Source organism: Protomyctophum bolini (genome assembly GCF_963924005.1).
Source record: "Protomyctophum bolini genome assembly, chromosome: 10".
In the NCBI taxonomy this organism is placed as follows: Eukaryota; Metazoa; Chordata; class Actinopteri; order Myctophiformes; family Myctophidae; genus Protomyctophum; species Protomyctophum bolini.
The window spans coordinates 41,852,083-41,871,100 of NC_137871.1; the positions used below are offsets into that span (position 1 = coordinate 41,852,083).

General features: G+C 45.7%; 1 protein-coding gene across 1 annotated transcript; it reads left to right on the forward strand.

Moving 5' to 3' along the window:
- Positions 1 to 678: 678 nt before the first annotated feature.
- rest (RE1-silencing transcription factor) lies at positions 679 to 17,112 on the forward strand. The gene is made up of 10 exons (XM_080773507.1): positions 679 to 820; positions 3,015 to 3,302; positions 5,472 to 5,707; positions 6,116 to 6,300; positions 6,856 to 7,136; positions 7,823 to 7,983; positions 8,104 to 8,187; positions 9,124 to 9,410; positions 10,712 to 10,891; positions 12,148 to 17,112. Exons 2-10 carry the CDS (start codon positions 3,037 to 3,039, stop codon positions 14,317 to 14,319), a joined length of 3,852 nt encoding a protein of 1,283 aa, XP_080629633.1. The 5' UTR covers positions 679 to 820; positions 3,015 to 3,036; the 3' UTR covers positions 14,320 to 17,112.
- Positions 17,113 to 19,018: the final 1,906 nt, after the last annotated feature.

Genomic DNA, 19,018 nt, shown 5'->3' on the forward strand with positions numbered 1-19,018 from the left:
ATGGGTGTGTACGCAGAGCTTTTATTGTGAAGTGCCCCGTGTCTCGGTATAGGTTGACGGACAGCAGTGTGTTGGAATGTGAAGACATCAGGGTTGCCATGTCCGCTTATTGTAAGCGACTTTGGGCTTTTTTTTCTCCTGTGAAGTTTCTTATTGGTAGTTTTTGGTAGATTTTGGGGTCTTGTTTCTAAAGTGTAGTTGTTTATTTGGACTTGTTTCTAAAGTGTAGTTGTTTATTTGGTCTTGTTTCTAAAGTGTAGTTGTTTTTTTGGACTTGTTTCTAAAGTGTAGTTGTTTATTTTGGTCTTGTTTCCAAAGTGTAGTTGTTTATTTGGACTTGTTTCCAAAGTGTAATTGTTTATTTTGGCTTGTTTCTAAAGTGTAGTTGTTTATGTGGGCTTGTTTCTAAAGTGTAGTTGTTTATTAAGCTTGTATCTGCTTATTTGGGCCCAAATAGTGACTATACTTTAGAAACGTTTCTAAAGTATAGTCACTTATTTGGGCTGGTGTCCTAATGTGATTCTCACACAGTTTCATGTATTTGTACATGGACCCTCCAACATCTCAAAATGGACCATTTTCAAATATCCTTTAGTATATCATTATTGGGCAGCGGCTCGTTTGCTTTCACAGACCCTGCCAGCTTGCTTATTTCTCTCCCACAATCTGGCAACACTGGGAGTAGAAACTTCTCCCTGAACATTCTTCCACATTGTCTCTCTCTCACTCTCTCTCTTTCCTCCTAAAACTAAAACTAATTTAAAACAACAGCTAAGAAGACGAGGCAGGAGGATCGATAAAGCGTGTGGATCTAAAACAGGTAAAGACAACAAAACTGTTCTACAAAGTCGTTAAGTTTGTTTATATTTGAGGAACAAAGTGAACTTTTAGTTGTGTATATAAAATGGAGTCTGAAGCAAGGCGCTGTCCAGCGTTCATTTCAGCACCACGGCTAACAACCAACACAACACAACTCCGCCCGACCGAGGAAAAACACGCTAAAACGCGCACTTTGGGACACTTTAAAGTGATCAACGTGCGTGTGGTTTCGACTAAACGTTAGTTTAAGACGGGAGTTTTAAGTTTTTTACGTGTTTTTCCTCCTCTGCGGGAGTCAGAAGTTTAGTATCGGCCTTTCTTTGCTGCTTCCGGAAAATAACTTTTCTCACCCTGTAAGTTTGGTGGGTGTTACGCCGAGGCTGGTGTCCGAGCAGAAAGCTGAAACCGCAGAGGTCGCGTTTTCGCTTTCGATAGTTTTCACACCTCGACTTTGTGGCAATCTGGTGGCATTTATTTATCCGATGTAAATATAAAACATTTAGAGTCATACAAGTGATTAGTGAACCTGATCATGTTCTTATCTATCAACATAAGAGAGAAACCTCTTAATTGTTGTCACTACTAGGCCAGGCTTTCTGAATTATTGGACCTGTGCTCCTTGCATTAGAATATATAATTTTCCATGAAAAATCTTATATTACAGCAGTTATATATCTATGGCAGCGAAAGGATGCGACGCATTGTGAGCTTGTAGATCTGCTATTTTCAAATGATTGTTATACATTTGAAGACGTGCGTGTGTGTGTGCGCAAGAGAGAGAGAGTGAGAGTGAGTGAGAGAGACTTTAAGCATGTTTGTAACCCGATACTCGACTCGATGGATCCGAATTCTCCATGTCACTGGTTTGGGTGTAACCAGGCCTCTAGTCCAGCCTCGTGCTGGACAGCGACTGCTGTCCGATTTATGTTAGATTTAAACTTTCACCTCTAAACTGTACTGATGATAATGAAGGGAGCGTTTTCACACAGAGACGAACACGAAGTGAGCTTTTTTTTATGAATTCAACCGTTTTTATTATTTATTTAAATCACAACACAAACAGCCAAAGACGATTGAATTCAGTTGTTTTTCAGCATGAATTACATTACAAAGGATTGGGCATACGAAAGCAAACTATTTCACTAGATGTTGCGACTTTTCTTTTCTTTAACATAACATAACATACCGGTACACATTCCTTTTGCATTTAGAATGCCGACAGGACAGACTGCCTTTATTGTGCGTGCGTCCGTGTTTATTTCTATCTTTGTTGTTGCTGTTTATGATCGTGTGCGAGAAATGCGAATTTGTACACTCTCAGAGTTCCAGACCTGTAAGGGTCAATTTTGTTCCATGTGTACACTCTCAGTCTCAGAGTTACAGACCTGTAAGGGTCCATTTTCCATGTGTACACTCACACAGACCTAGTGTTACGGTCCATGCAGAGCCGTATCCAGGACTTCACAGATGGGGGGGGGGGTCCAATCGGTACTGGTGCGAGAGAGAGAGTCAGACGAGTAAAATCATGCCGAATCCGAAACGTATGGGGGGTGCTGAAAAGCAGAGGGCGAAGAAGGCAAAGCAATTAATGCAGGACGCCAACTCCTGTTTTAAAATAAACTGTAAAATGTTTAAGTTTAACCACTTATTTGACCCCCTTTTTCTCATAGATGCAGATGGCATCTACAATCTATACACTTGCCAGCTGTCATTTATATGCTTGTAGATCGGCTCTTTCGGGGCGATTTGCTGCAGTGTTGGTTGGGTCAGACTTGCTCCCCCGTTGCATTAGTTCGGCCTATAGTGTCAATTGGATGTTTTGGTACTCGGGTCAGAGTATCGGGGGGCCCGTTCCGAGTACAAGTACTTGAGGGTGGTATCGCCCCCCGAGTAACCGATACCCACCCGATCCCACCCATTTTGGGTGGGATCCCATTTTGGTCATCATGCTATGCTTTAGCTATTGAAAAATAGCAGATCTACAAGCTCATAGCGCGCCACCGAGTGGCGCGCTACGAGCTTGTAGGTCTGCTATTTTTTTTAAATCAAAGAACGACTGACATAGAAACATAGCTTTTTCAGGATGTAGAAGACTTTTTTAGAAAATGGTCAGAATGGGTTAATAACGATAGGCTGTGTGTGTGTGTGTGTGTGTGTGTGTGTGTGTGTGTGTGTGTGTGTGTGTTGTGTTGCAGCGGAGTGGCAGAGTTCCAGGGCATGTCCACCATGTCCGCTCAGACCGTGCTGTCGTCGGTGGGCATGTTTTCCCCCTGCGTGGGGGGGCCGATGGGGGGCCTGGGGGACCCCCACAACGAGCTGCACCCCCCCGCCGCCCCGCAGCTGGTGATGCTGGCCAACGTGGCCGTGGTGGGGGCGGACGGCGCCGGAGGAGGAGGGGGCGGAGCCGAGAAGGAGATGATGGAGCTGAAGACGGTGCAGGGGTGTGGCTACTCTGACGAGGACGAGGACGAAGGGATCATCCGGTACGTTTTCATCTAGCTATGCCAGAGGGTCCCAAAGTGGACCCCCAGGGACCCCCAGGGGTCCTTGAGGGAGTTCCAGGGGGTCCGGGGTAGGGCTGACCTTCGATTCCGTATTTGATGATCGATCATGATCGATTCCTTTGTTTCGATCGTCGACGCTTCGAAACCCAACGGGGGGGGGGGGGGTTGCTTTTTACAAAAGTTGTGGGGCATCTTATAAACTGGGTGGGGGGGCGCGAGACGAGCAGTGACGCTGACGCACAATGAATTTGGCTTAAAATAAAACAGCGATATAGCTGCAGAAGATAGACAGGAGCGCATATTGGATTGGTCTTTTATTTAACAATTAAACGGCGCCTGAAACAGGCATTACCTCTCCATCAAATAAAAAAATATATAATCCAAACTCCTCTGTCAATTGTAAACGAACGGTAACATGAATGAACTCTTCAAGACACTTGTCAGAAATAAAATCAACCACGGTTGATTTGATTGATCATAAAGTTAATGTGTATGGGAAAAAATATATAAACTTCACAGATTATAGATCACTTGGAATTATAACAATCTGTTGAGTATTGCCTGAATAATGCCACAAGTGAAATCCCATTTTTTATCGACATGCGATGCCGATGGAGAAATCCCACATAGTTAAATTACCTCATAGTCATGCTGCATGCACTGTTGGTCGATGAAGAATTATAATCCAAGGTTTGTCAATCATATTATGGTTTATGGTTGAACATAAACCATAATAAGTAAACTTTAAGAAGAGATCTGCAGTCATTGTGCTGCAGACTGCAGTGCAGAGTGCATGAGAGCAGCTCCGCTTGCTAATTGAGTTGACATTTGCGCAACTTCACTGCATGGCATTACAGTAATTAGTTATTTGCCAGCACCTGCTCCAATATAGGCCTAAATCAAACTTTATTTATATAGCACATTTAAAACAATAAAAGCTGACCAAAGTGCTGTAGGCCTACAGGCTGAAACAAGTGGAGCATCACCATCAGCGCACAAATAAAAGCATAATTAAAAGAAAAAACACAGGCAAATAGTATAGGCTACATAATTACAATAATACGATCAGGTGCAATTAAATGCCAAAGAGAAAAGGTGTGTTTTCAGTAGAGATTTGGTCTGGGTCTGTAGCTGCTCTGCTGCATGGGACTTCACAGTGACGGAACAGGTCAGTCTTCAGACGAGAAAAAAAAAAAGATATCGCTGGCAACGGCAAAATCAATTCTCTGCATCGCCAAAATAAATCTATAGGCCTAGTTTCATTCGTGGCATTATACTCAGCCAATATGCACAATGCAGCGCATGAGATTGCAGATCTTAGAATTTTCAGTGCGCGCACTGAGCGCACTCACCATGTGAATCCAAGCAGGTCCTCACAAGTATAATGTACACCGCCAGGCTCCACAAGGTTCTCAGCGCAATGGCGCATCGATAAAAGTTGGGATTTTATAGTGGCATTATTCAGGCAATACTCAACAGATTGTTATAATTCCAAGTGATCTATAATCTGTGAAGTTTATATTTTCATTTGGGTGTAAGTAATGTTTTTATATGACTTATCAAACATGGTAGCCTATATTTAATGTCCACTGAGCTGTGGTGCGCTTGCCTACACTCTCTCAATTAGGGATTTTCCCAGCAGTCATTTTCACTCTCGTGTAGCCTACAACCTTTATTCAAATAGGGTATTTTAAAATGCAACCACACTTTCGATTTATTTTTCCTGGCTCCTGGGACTGCAGCTGCACTTGTTCAGTTGACTTCCTTGTTGTTCACACGGGGAAAGAGGAGGCGTTGCGAGGTGCAAGCGTGGCTTGCGGACCAAATGGGGCCGTCTCGCGGACCAAAAGCGGCCGCTTTTTTTTTAATGACTATTCGTAGCGCGCCACCAAGTGGCGCGCTACGAGCTTGTAGGTCTGCTATTTTTTGAAAAATCGAAGAACGACTGAAATAGAAACTAGAAAACTGTCAGGATGTAGAAGAACATTTTTAGAATCTGATCTCAGGTCGAAATGGGTTAAATTCTCCATCCATTGTCAAATGTAATTGTAATTGTGTAGGACAAAGTCTGTGAACATAACACTAAAAGCTGGATATAGGAGGGGCTAGAAAGAACCCCTCGAAAATAATTATAAAACCCGTTTAAAGGTACAGCTACGACGACCACAACCAGCGCGAGGTGTGCATCGTGGAGTACCCAGAATCCCCGGCTCCCCACCACGAGACGCGCGGCGTCTTCCCGGCCGCCGCGAACGGCTCCTCTCGGAGAGACCGTGAGGAAGAGGAGGAGGATGAGGAGGAGGAGGAGGAGGAGGATGAAGATGAAGAGCAGCTCAGAGCCCAGGATCTGTCCAGAGCCTCCCGATACCAACCCCGACAACCTGGTCAGTAGTAGGGCTTGTAGATCTGCCCTTTGAAAATGTGCTAATTGGAAAGTTTGTGCAAATCTTTTTTTTCATATATGGGGGACAAGGGGAGAGCAACGGACTTGAACTCATGCTTCCTTCATGCCTGAGTGTCCAAGTTGCTCCTTTACACCTGACAGGGGGGAGTTTCCCTGGTTGGACGTATAGCGCGTGGAAGGAACACGTTATTCCAACCAGTTCCTTTCCCCTCCATCAGGCGCCCCGGCTGGCCAGGGGGAGGCAGTTTGTAAATACATTTTTAACCCATCTCGGGGGGTTTGAAATGGGGATAGACTCCCACACCCTGGGGCTGATACCGGCAATAAGCCTCTCTGACTTACTTACTACAACATTGTAACAACATTACCCCCCCCCCCCTTCCTCCAGCAGCAGTAACAACAACAACAACAACAACGACAACAGCAACAAACACAACATCGGGTTCGGGACCCAAACCAGAGCAGCAGAGAGTGTCCGTGGTGCGTACCGTCCACCACCACCCGGGGGCACCACTGGGAGGCGCCGCAGCCAAGAAGAAGAAGCCCTTCTACTGCAAGCCCTGTGCCTTCCAGGTATATTTATAGATCTGTACGATACGATTATGAATCTCTACGATACGATTTATGAATCTCTACGATACGATTATGAATCTCTACGATACGATTATGAATCTCTACGATACGATTTATGAATCTCTACGATACGATTATGAATCTCTACGATACTATTATGAATCTCTACGATACGATTTATGAATCTCTACGATACTATTATGAATCTCTACGATACGATTTATGAATCTCTACGATACGATTCATGAATCTCTACGATACTATTATGAATCTCTACGATACTATTATCAATATCTAGATACTATTATGAATAACATGGAAATTTGGAACAACAACATGGAACAACATATTTTCAGATGGGGGTCGGCGACCAAATACATAATAATTTTTCGGGTCCTTGACATGAAATATTGAGAAACCACTGACATAGAAACGGACATTCTTTTAAAATTTCTAAAAGGCCAGTATCGCCCGAATCCGATGTGATGACCGATTCATTGCCCATCCCTGCTTTTTCCCACCACTGATTGTCTACCCCCCCCTCCTCCTTCCCAGGCCCACACGGAGCAGCAGTTCGTCGACCACATCGGAACGCACAGCTCCAACAAGCTGGTGCTGTACAGCCGGGCGGAGGTGAGGGGGGGCGGGGGCACCAAGGCCAAGGGCCTGGAGGGCGGGGGGGGTCCGGGGGAGGAGGGGGCCGAGGGGGCCGACGCAGCCAACCAGGAGAACAACAAGGGCATGATACGCTGCCAGCGCTGTGGCTACAACACCAACCGCTACGACCACTACATCGCTCACCTGAAGCACCACAGCAAGGAGGGCGAGGACCACAGGTACCCTAACTGTTTTAACTTAACCCATTCTGACCTGAGATCAGATTCATACGAGGTTTCCACTGGACACACACTGGTCTGATTAACCCATTCTGACCTGAGATCAGATTCTAAAAATGTCAGTCGTTCTTCGATTTTTCAAAAATAGCAGACCTACAAGCTCGTAGCGCGCCACTCGGTGGCGCGCTATGAGCTTGTAGATCTGCTATTTTTCAATAGCTAAAGCATAACATGATGCTAACATCAAAATGGGTTCCCGTTCAGAATGGGTTAACACTGCTCTTGCTTGCCTCTTGAAGAGGGCGGTCGTCTTACACACATCCGCCTTACAACATCTAATTCTGGGGGTCCTTGACATGAATTAGTCTGAGAACCACTGACATAGAAACATGGGTTTTTCAGAACACTCATGCTTTAGAAGATATTAAATGAACTCCCTACAACGGTGTCGCTCAAAATCGTCGGGACCCTCAGTTTTTCAGAGAACTGTATAGAAATTAATTGTTAGACTCGCCCTCAGCCCTAAATGGGTTAAGACACGCAAAATCGGGCCAATTACATAGGGTGTGACAGGGTATATCGTGTCTGTGTTTTCCTGCTACAGGGTGTGACAGGGTATATCGTGTCTGTGTTTTCCTGCTACAGGGTGTGACGGGGTATATTGTGTCTGTGTTTTCCTGCTACAGGGTGTTTAAGTGCACGTTGTGTCCATACACGACGGTCAGCCAATACCACTGGAGGAAACACCTGAGGAACCACTTCCCCTCCAAGCTGCACACCTGTGACCAATGTAGTTACTTTACTGACCGCAAGAGTAACTATGTCCAGCACGTGCGCACGCACACTGGTATGTACGCACGCACGCACGCAATGTGCATTTGTTACCATGTATCCATTGTAGCCTTTGTATACAGGTGTTACCTGTTGTACAGGTGTGTTAAGTATTGTTGTTGTTGTTGTTGTACAGGTGTGCGTCCGTTCCAGTGTTCGTACTGCAACTATTCCAGCTCCCAGAAGACCCACCTGACCCGACACATGAGAACCCACTCTGGTCAGTATGACAGTATATGATCAGAAGCCAAACACATAACTCTACCTCCCAATGTATGAATGAATGAACCATTGTAAAGCGCTTTGAGTAGGCACGTAGTGCATAGAAAAGCGCTATAAAATGCAATTCCAATTTTCGGGCTCCATCCCTAACTCTAAGCGTCCATGTTGGTTGTACTAGATTAGTGCTGTAAAACATGGACTCTTACGCGTCCACGTTTACATTTTTCAGAGTCTTATGAACACTAGATAGCAGCAGTAGTATTAGATGTCAGGCTAACACGATTAACACCTCTTGAGCTTTAGATTAGAGTGTGTGCGTGTGTGTGTGTGTGTGTCCTAACCCTGCGTCTCATTAAACATGTCATTCTTGTGTCCTCTGTTGCACTCGGGAGCAGCTGTGCTGGTAAGTCTGGTAAAGTGGTCTGCTGTAGGTCTATGTGTGTGTGTGTGTGTGTGTGATGATCAGCCACATCAAGGCTTCTGTCATTATTAGTAGTATTATTTAGTGTGCTGTGATCATTGTCCAGATGTGTGGTTCAATGTTTGCGTGTTATTTCGATGCATGAGAGGCCTGTTTATTATTACTGTAATACTGTTGCATAAACCTCACCGTTTCCATGTTGAAAAAACTTTCACGTAAGCTCTCAACGCGAGATCAGCTATTTCCACTATTATCAATATTAGCCTGGGCACTGTTCCATTTCGGGTTCATGAACCGGTCGGGAGCAGATAATTATCGCTACGTCATGTCGTCAATTACAGGCTTCATTTTACGTCCATGTTAGACCCGGGGAACGCTTTGTCCATATTTTTTTCGGTCTATGGTATTACCATGTGTTGTTGTTGCTTACTATAAGTCGCTCTGGATTAAGAGCGTGTGCTTAAATGCCTACATTGTAAATTGACCGACCCCCTTCCCCCCTTCGTCATCCAGGCGAGCGTCCCTTCAAGTGCGAGACGTGCAACTACCTGGCGGCCAACCAGCACGAGGTGACGCGCCACGCGCGCCAGGTGCACAACGGGCCCAAGCCGCTGGCGTGTCCGTACTGCTGCTACAAGACGGCCGACCGCTCCAACTACAAGAAGCACGTGGAGCTGCACGTCAACCCGCGCCAGTTCCTCTGCCCGCTCTGCAAGTACGCCGCCTCCAAGAAGTGCAACCTGCAGTACCACATCAAGTCCCGCCACAGCGGCTGCAACGCCAGCATCGACGTGTCCAAGGTAAGGGATTTGAGCTCGAGCTCGATAACCGATATATCCCCGAGAAATATCCGATAACCAGCTTATCGAGTACCCGGTATCGATGAAGCTATGGGTGCTTATTAACCCATTCTGACCTGAGATCAGATTCATACGAGGTTTCCACTGGACACACACTGGTCTGATTAACCCATTCTGACCTGAGATCAGATTCTAAAAATGTCAGTCGTTCTTCGATTTTTCAAAAATAGCAGACCTACAAGCTCGTAGCGCGCCACTCGGTGGCGCGCTATGAGCTTGTAGATCTGCTATTTTTCAATAGCTAAAGCATAACATGATGCTAACACGAAAATGGGTTCCCGGTCAGAATGGGTTAAGCCTGTTATCGAGCATATAGCGGCCCATGACGTCATGTTTAAACAAATCAAGACAAGAAGCGATCAAGAATGTAAGCACCCACGCTGGCACAAACATGTCGGTCTAAAAGTATTTTGATGCGTGCCAACCAGCGCTGTACGGGTAAACACAGTTACGTGTTAAAGTGACAGTACACATATTAAATAGTTAACAGTTTCTTTAATATTATTTTCTTGGTAAAAAGGTCAATTGCCTTCCGTCTGTTAAACTACTGTATTTGAAGGCCATAGTAAAAGATACTGGTTCTGTTCAGAAGGTATTGTCTCGCGTCATTCCACAAAATAATAGAAGATGCTCGATAAGAAGCCGGCTCGATAAGCCTGATCGATAAACTGCTCGTTATCAATAAAAATGAACGAGCTCCATCCCTAGTCAAAGAGTCAAAGCTTGTAGATCGGCTATTTTTGCTATATTTGAATTGAAATCTTGAATGATTTTTTTTGCTATTTTTAAATTGGAATCCTGAAATTTTAAATTTTTACGTAATTTCAAATACCTTTAATTATACTTTACGTTGAGCAATGAGCTACTAATTTAGACTGAAGTAATTAAAGCAGGTCATGTTTGCATGTTGTGGAATTGTAAACAGCTGAAACCAATATTATATCAGCGTTCTGACATTAACCTGAGGGCCACATTAAGTGAAGGTGGGGGCCGCCAGTTGCCCACCCCCTGGTCTAAACGGTGTAGCTCCGAGTGGAGCCACCATGTGGCGGTTAGACAGAATGCATAAACAGCAACAGTAGTTTATAACAAAAAACGAAATTAAAAACTTGATCACATTGTTTTTTACAAACTTACAGTCAAACATTCCCCATAAGGGATAGCACCAAAAAGAAAAGTACAAACACCTCAAAATCGTAGTCGAGTACATGTACTTAAGTTCCTTTCCGCCCGTGTCAAAGGTCGTGCTGAAGAAGAAGCCGGTGAGGAAGTCCGACGCGGAGGACGATGAGGAAGAGGAGGAGTCTAGCGGCAGTGAGGTCACAGATGGAGGCGTGGCCAGCGATGGAGGCGTGGCCAAGTCTGACGAGTCGTCATCCGAGAACTTCGGAGAGGAAGACCTGATGGATGACCTGATGGAGGTAGGGAGGGGTCCCGATAATGACCTGATGGAGGTAGGGAGGGGTCCCGATAATGACCTGATGGAGGTAGGGAGGGGTCCTGATAATGACCTGATGGAGGTAGGGAGGGGTCCTGATGGATGACCTGATGGAGGTAGGGAGGGGTCCCGATAATGACCTGATGGAGGTAGGGAGGGGTCCCGATAATGACCTGATGGAGGTAGGGAGGGGTCCTGATAATGACCTGATGGAGGTAGGGAGGGGTCCTGATGGATGACCTGATGGAGGTAGGGAGGGGTCCCGATAATGACCTGATGGAGGTAGGGAGGGGTCCCGATAATGACCTGATGGAGGTAGGGAGGGGTCCCGATAAGCCAAGATCACGCTAACCCATTTAGACCTGACGCTGGTTACGTTTTCTAAAAGAAATTAAATTAAACTTCAAATATTAAAAAGGACTGGCGAGGGGGGGGGGGGGGGGGGGGGCTTCATACATCAACACAAAAGTCCTATCTGATTGACAGCCAATACATCCAAACAGAAAAGTCCTATCTGATTGACAGCCAATACATCCAAACAGAAATGTCCTATCTGATTGACAGCCCATACATCCAAACAGAAACGTCCTATCTGATTGACAGCCCATACATCCACACAGAAAAGTCCTATCTGATTGACAGTCCATACATCCACACAGAAAAGTCCTATCTGATTGACAGCCCATACATCCACACAGATAAGTCCTATATCTGATTGACAGCCCCATACATCCACACAGAAAAGTCCTATCTGATTGACAGTCCATACATCCACACAGAAAAGTCCTATCTGATTGACAGCCCATACATCCACACAGATAAGTCCTATATCTGATTGACAGCCCATACATCCACACAGATAAGTCCTATATCTGATTGACAGCCCATACATTCAAACAGAACTGATTGCATTAAACAACGTTAACCCATTTTGGGCGGGAACCACTTTTGGTATTTTAAACATTATGTTATAATTTAGCTATTGAAAAATAGCAGATCTACAAGCTCATAGCGCGCCACCGAGTGGCGTGCTATGAGCTTGTAGGTCTGCTATTTTTGAAAAGTCGTAAAAATGTGGCGCAAATCTTTGAATATATATTCTTTCAAAGTGAATGTTTTTAAATCGGGTCTAAATAGGTTAAACTCACTTTGCCACTCACCGTATGCATGCGCATACCCTCTATAGAATAATAGTATCTAATCTTCATTTTGGTCACTTTTCCACATCCCATCCTCCAGGTGGACGAGGCTGATGAAGAGGACGACACTCCGGAGAAACAGCCCATCAATCTGTCCACCAAGCAGAGCAGCAAACCGACCAATGACAAGACGGCACAGAGCAGCAAACCGACCAATGAGCTGGCCCCGGAGACCGCGCAGAGCGGCTGCACTCCCGTCGTCGTCGAGCAGAAACCCGACAAGGCCGCCGACAAGAGCGCGGAGAAAAAGAGGCCGAGACAGAAGAGGACTGTCGTCGAGAAGAAGCAGAAGACGACGGCGGTCGCTGCCGAAGTCACGCCGAAAGACGAGGGCGTCGCCGAGGCGGTCGAAAACACCGCGGACAAGAAGACGGGAACAACGAGGAGTTCCAGGAAGACGGCTGCTGCGGCCAAGAGAGTTAAGACCGAGGACAAGATGGACGCCACCACGGAACAACCTGCCAGAAGCACCCCACAGGCCAGACGACAGGCCTCGGACAGGGAGAGAGCTGAGGAGGAGGAGAGAGTGCAGAAGAAACTAGAGGAGGAGGAGGAGGAGAAGAAGAAGGAGGAAGAAGCAGCGGAGAAGAAGGAGAGAGAATGTCAGAAGAACGAAAACAACGGTGCAAAGAACAAACAAGGCCCCAAAAAGGCGAGGAAGAAAGCAGAGAAAGTTAGAGAAAGCGTGGAGGACAGTCCTGCTGTAAAGGGCTCTGCTAAAGACCCTGCTGTAGCCGGTCCTGATAAAGACGGCCCTGGTAAAAGCCTGCCTAAGAAGCCCACGGTGAGGAAGACTAAGGCGGTGAAGAGAAAAGCAGCAGAGGCTCTGGACCTGTCCACCACCAAACCCTGCGACGAGGCGGTGTGTGTGGCCCAAAACACCGGCACCACCGAGACGAGCAGCGGCAGCGGCCGCTCTGAGATGCCAACGTCTGCTCCGTGTCCGCCCGTCGACACGGAGACCTCTCTTCCTCCTCCGCTCAAACTGAAGAAGACCAGGAAGAGCAACAGGAAAAGCCCCGGCGAGGAGTTGGAGGCTCCTCCGGTTCAGACCGACCAGAGCCACTCCGTCACAGAGCTGCTGCCGGAGGCCCGGCAGAGCAACCCCACGGCGGTCATCGCCGATGTCGAGCAGACGACCGCCGTAGAGCCCAGGGCCCAGAAGAACAGCTCCATCGTGGAGCCCAGGGCCCAGAAGAACAGCTCCATCGTGGAGCCCAGGGCCCAGAAGAACAGCTCCATCGTGGAGCCCAGGGCCCAGAAGAACAGCTCCATCGTGGAGCCCAGGGCCCAGAAGAACAGCTCTACCGTGGAGCCCCGGGCCCAAAAGAACAGCTCTACCGTGAAGCCCCGGGCCCAGAAGAACAGCTCCATCGTGGAGCCCAGGGCCCAGAAGAACAGCTCTACCGTGGAGCCCAGGGCCCAGAAGAACAGCTCTACCGTGGAGCCCCGGGCCCAGAAGAACAGCTCCATCGTGGAGCCCAGGGCCCAGAAGAACAGCTCTACCGTGGAGCCCCGGGCTCAGAAGAACAGCTCTACTGTGGAGCCCAGGGCTCAGAAGAACAGCTCTACCGTGGAGCCCCGGGCCCAGAAGAACAGCTCTACCGTGGAGCCCAGGGCCCAGAAGAACAGCTCTACCGTGGAGCCCAGGGCCCTGAAGAACAGCTCTACCGTGGAGCCCCGGGCTCAGAAGAACAGCTCTACCGTGGAGCCCCGGGCCCAGAAGAACAGCTCTACCGTGGAGCCAGCGTCCTCCACACCGACACCAAGCCAGGCCAAGGACAGCACGGAGCCGAAGGCTCCGGCGGCCATCTTCAAGTGTCCCTCTCCCTCCCTGAAGCTTCTCCCCCACCGCCGCCCTTCCACCTCCTCCTCCTCCTCCTCGGCCCGTCCAACGACCGACGCAGAGGAAGACGAGGGCATCCACAGCAGCCACGAGGCCAGCAGCGACGTCAGCGACAGCGCGTCGGAAGGCAGCGACGACTCCGGCCTGAACAACAACAACAACGGTAACAACGCCCCCGGCGCCCCCGGTGGCGGCTCGGGCAAGGCGGCCAACGACCCCGAGAGCCCGACGGACGAGATCCCCACGCCCACCGAGATGAAGTGCCACACCTGCATCTTCTGCGACCGCACCTTCCCTCTGGAGGGAGAGTACCGCCGGCACCTGAACCGCCACCTGGTCAATGTCTACTACATGGACAACCCCTGAAGCTCCTCATATATGGACATGAACGACCCCTGAAGCTCCTTATATGGTCATTAATTAACACCTAAACCGGCACCTAGTCATCAATGTCTGCTTCTCTGGACAACCAATCAGCGGGCCAAGACACTGACTGGACAGCCAACCAGTGGCCAAGACACTGACTGGGGCAGCCAACCAGCGGCCAAGACACTAAGTGGGCTTCTTTTCTTTTTTAAATCGATTTAAATGCGTCGTCTTCTTTCTTTAAATCGATTTGAAATACGTCAACGTACTCTTATTTACTGTGTAATGGTTTCGTATAAAACATTGACTGTTTTTTTTCCCCTTATTTTTCTTAAATCGATTGAAATACGTCAACCATACTCTATCTCTACTATGTAATGGTTTTGTATAAAACATTGACTATTTTTTCCCCCTTCTACCATGGCAATGATTATGAAAAATCTATATTCAATTTATGACGGGATGTCTAGAGTTATTTTCACCATTTCTTCCCTTTTGGGATGTCCTTGCTTTTAACTAAACTTAATCAATTGTGACCAGATTTGACTGAGAGCCTGCCATCGAGCAAACTCCAGCTTTTCACCAGAGGGGAAAACCTTTTTTTATATCTCTTATTTTATTTTTTATCCAAAATGAGTTAATAGCACAGGCATACTCTTATACTAGAGCATGTCTGAAATAAGTGTCAGAGCTGAAATCGACATAAATGCTTAAACATGTGTAATGTTAGAGACCACAGAAGTGAACCCTTCAAGCCTGTTTTCTGCAAGACATTACTCTATAAGCCATATCTCCTAAACTGGTGGGTCAAATTGAACAACCAATATGTCAATTTGAAGCTATGATTCTCTGCTTTCATATGACGTGAAAAAACTAAAATTTAAAAATATCCAATGGCAGCCCCTCAGTCAAATGTAGTCACAATTGATATTTGTAAAGTGATTGATTTGCTGTATTGAATTATGACAATACAATAAACTAACGAAACTAAAATAACTCTTTAACAGACATGGGACTATTTGGGATGTTCTTTGTTTCATTTATTTTTTTCTTCATTAAATGCGATCGCACCGGTGTTGTCTAGGTTCGTGGTTCCCAAACATGATCGTGACCCAAAGAGAGATTAGAACGTTTGCCCGGCACTCAAACTTGTGAAAATAGCAGATCTACAAGCTTGTAGATCTGCTCTTTTCACTACTTATTCTTTTCACTACTTACTTTTCACTGCTTCTTTTCACTACTTAAAACAAACAAAAACGGTGAGGTCGTCACAGATGTCGACTCGAGGCGGTCATATCGCATCCAAAGATTGATTTCCACAATAAGCAACTTGGCGTGTTTTCATTTAGGCTATTGTCTGTGCCTTTGACAATCATTTTGTATTTTTGGTTGTTGTACTTGTTGCACTTATGTAAATTCTTTTGCGTTTGTGTTGAAATGTTTTCTCTAGCGGTTAGGTTACCTTGTGTTGAAATGTTTTCTAGTTGGAACAATTTTTTTAATGTTTTTCAAAATAGTAAGAAAGGCAGAGAAGTTTAGGGATACGTTTTTGTCAGGCTACACTATTTTATCTATTCGAAAATGATTTTTTTTTCTTAAAAAATTCAAAATAGTTTAGTGATAAGGGGTTTAGCATGGACGAAATAGGGCCCTGAGTGTCTGAATTTAAGACACAAATATTGGATTTGACTTAGATTTGCCTAGAATTAGGGGGAATGGAAGGGCGGAAAAAAAATTACTTGTTGATGTGTAGTTTGTAAAACGTTGATACAGCCCGAGCTCAAATCACAAAGCCTCTCTACCGTAAGGGCTGTTGAGTTACTCCACAACAGCGGGAGAAAATATCTGATCTACATGGTCTTCATGTCGCCACAGGCACACAGATCTTCCCCTGTTCATGGATGTTGGAGATCCGTTGTAAATGTATATATATATATATATATCTGCTTCCCTGGTAGAAACGATCTGTGCAATATTTTACCTTTTTCTTTCTTGTTTTAAAATCGCGATGCCAAAGTTAATGTCGAGCTAATAAAATAGGGGCTCTAGAACAGCCGACAGGACCGTCGTGGGTTTTTTCTGTTTCGCGTGTGTTTTCGTTAGTATAGTGGTTTACTGTAATGGGACTTGTTAAAGGTTTAAACGGCGGCGCCCACTTTTTAGCGACAAAGTGCCAAGCGTGCAAACGTGCCTGTGAACCGTTCGTTCCCTCTCCTCCCCCTGGGTCCTAAAGAACTGGTGTCGATGTTTAGAGTTTAACCAAACCAAGCACACCACGCCAGAGAAATTGTGTTTGTTGACGTGTCACTGTTGTGCAGCCACACACACACACACACACACACACACACACACACACACACACACAGTAGGTCTACAGTACCACTCACTTCAGACTGGGCTGATTTTTTTTTCATTTTTAATATCTATGGCGCTTGGTTCATGATAAAATCGACATTATGTCGACCGTTGTGCGAATGAATATAGTGTGTTTCCATTAGTAACCATGTCAACAACACATCATGTCCGTTCGGCTGTTGAATCGTGATTGAGTTTAAGGAAGACAACGGACACTTTATTTCAAAATGAGTTGTTGCATCTATTCAATGATAGCTACATATTTTAGCTTGATTAACTGCTTGTACTGCCATTGTTTGTTTAGAAGTAGTAGAAAGATAGACTAATGTAGGGTTGTTTTAACCAATAAACAATTTGGAGGAAAAAAAAGATTAATGTTTCACGACACAAAACACTTGTATCATTTCATACTGTCCACTGTACATTTTTTAAATAAAGCTGGGAAAACTCCAGAACACTGGTGTGTGTGTGTGGTTCTTTTTCTTTATTTTTTTTCAGTGGCGTTTAAAGCAGGGATGGTCAACTTTGATGATGGAGAGGGCCACTATAGTTCCACACTCACTGCAGAGGGCCACTATAGTTCCACACTCACTGCAGAGGGCCACTATAGTTCCACACTCACTGCAGAGGGCCACTATAGTTCCACACTCACTCCAGAGGGCCACTATAGTTCCACACTCACTCCAGAGGGGCCACTATAGTTCCACACTCACTGCAGAGGGCCACTATAGTTCCACACTCACTGCAGAGGGCCACTATAGTTCCACACTCACTGCAGAGGGCCACTATAGTTCCACACTCACTGCAGAGGGCCACTATAGTTCCACACTCACTGCAGAGGGCCACTATAGTTCCACACTCACTGCAGAGGGCCACTATATTTTCCAGAAAAAAATGAAATAAAAAAAGCCCATGATAGGCTATCACTATGGCCTGGTTGCACTTACACTGACCTGCCACACGGTGACACTGTTTGGTCAAGGAAGTTAATAATCTATTTGAAAGAAAAAAGGGTAACTGATAGCCTACCAATTAATGGAAGGCTGTATAAGGATGTTCACTATTAGAATAATTGAGCCAAATAAGGACTATATGTGTCCTGGACACACTAATAGGCTAAAACTAGAGACTGATGGTAATATGTTCTACAAACTATTATGGTTGAATGATCCTGTCTACTCTTTTGTTTTGTTTCACAAAGTAATGTAATGGGTATGATTTTGATGTAAAATTACTATAGTGTACTATTAATTGGGCTTTTAGACTAAAAATCCAAGGGCCGCGAGCTAAAACTGTCAGTAGGCCTATTTCTTTTTTGAAGTTTACAATTTTATATTGTAACAAATACACGACTAGACTAAAAATTAAGGAAACACACCCTACAAAGCCACATTTCCGTCTACAAGGCCAAACCTCAATGAACACAAATATTGTGACTAATGAAGTTACAAAAAGAATGAAGCTTCATTCTAGGGCCTGACTCACACCTTTACAACAGACTGATGTATGCTTGTTGTATGAGATGTATAGCTGATGCAAGCTTGCAATGCATTTCTAATGGGAGTCACATGGTTTGACACAACATTTGTGTTGTATGAGGGGGTGGGGGGGGGGGGGGGGGGGGGCAGTCGAAACACAGCCGAAAGCCGTACAACACAAATGTATTGTGTCAAACCATGTGACTTCCATTGGAAATGCATTGGATCAAGATGTATCACACCCTTTGTATACAACTAGCATGCATCAATGTTGTATGCAGCTAGATGGTGTGAGTCGGGCCGGCCTCACTCACACCTTCGCAAAAGACTGATGTATGCTTGTTAAACAAAGGGTGTGACACCTTGCCCCATGCATTTCCATTGGAAATGGACTCCCGACTCCTTGGACTGAGACTTAAGAAAATATTTTTTATTTTATTTTATCATGCGCATAAAGTGCTCTGTGCTCAAAGTGCAATTAAAAAGACCTTTGCCAGTGCTATGATAGCACTGATTAAATAGCAAACGTTTCGGTCCTAAGACCTTTGTCAGTGCTATGATAGCACTGATTAAAAAGCGAGTCTTTCTCTGTCAAAGTTTCCCTTGTGTTTTTGAGACCACCTCTACCGTAGTCAAGTTTGGAAGAAAAAAAGGACGAAGAAATTGGCGCAACAGTTTTCTCAGTGCTTCAAAAATAAATGTGCCATTTTTTTCAAAAGGGCACATTGCTGTCCAGAGCAGACCCCTATAGTGTCTATCTGTGCACGCCACTGCACACACACACACACACACACACACACACACACACACACACACACACACACACACACACACACACACACACACACACACACACACACACACAC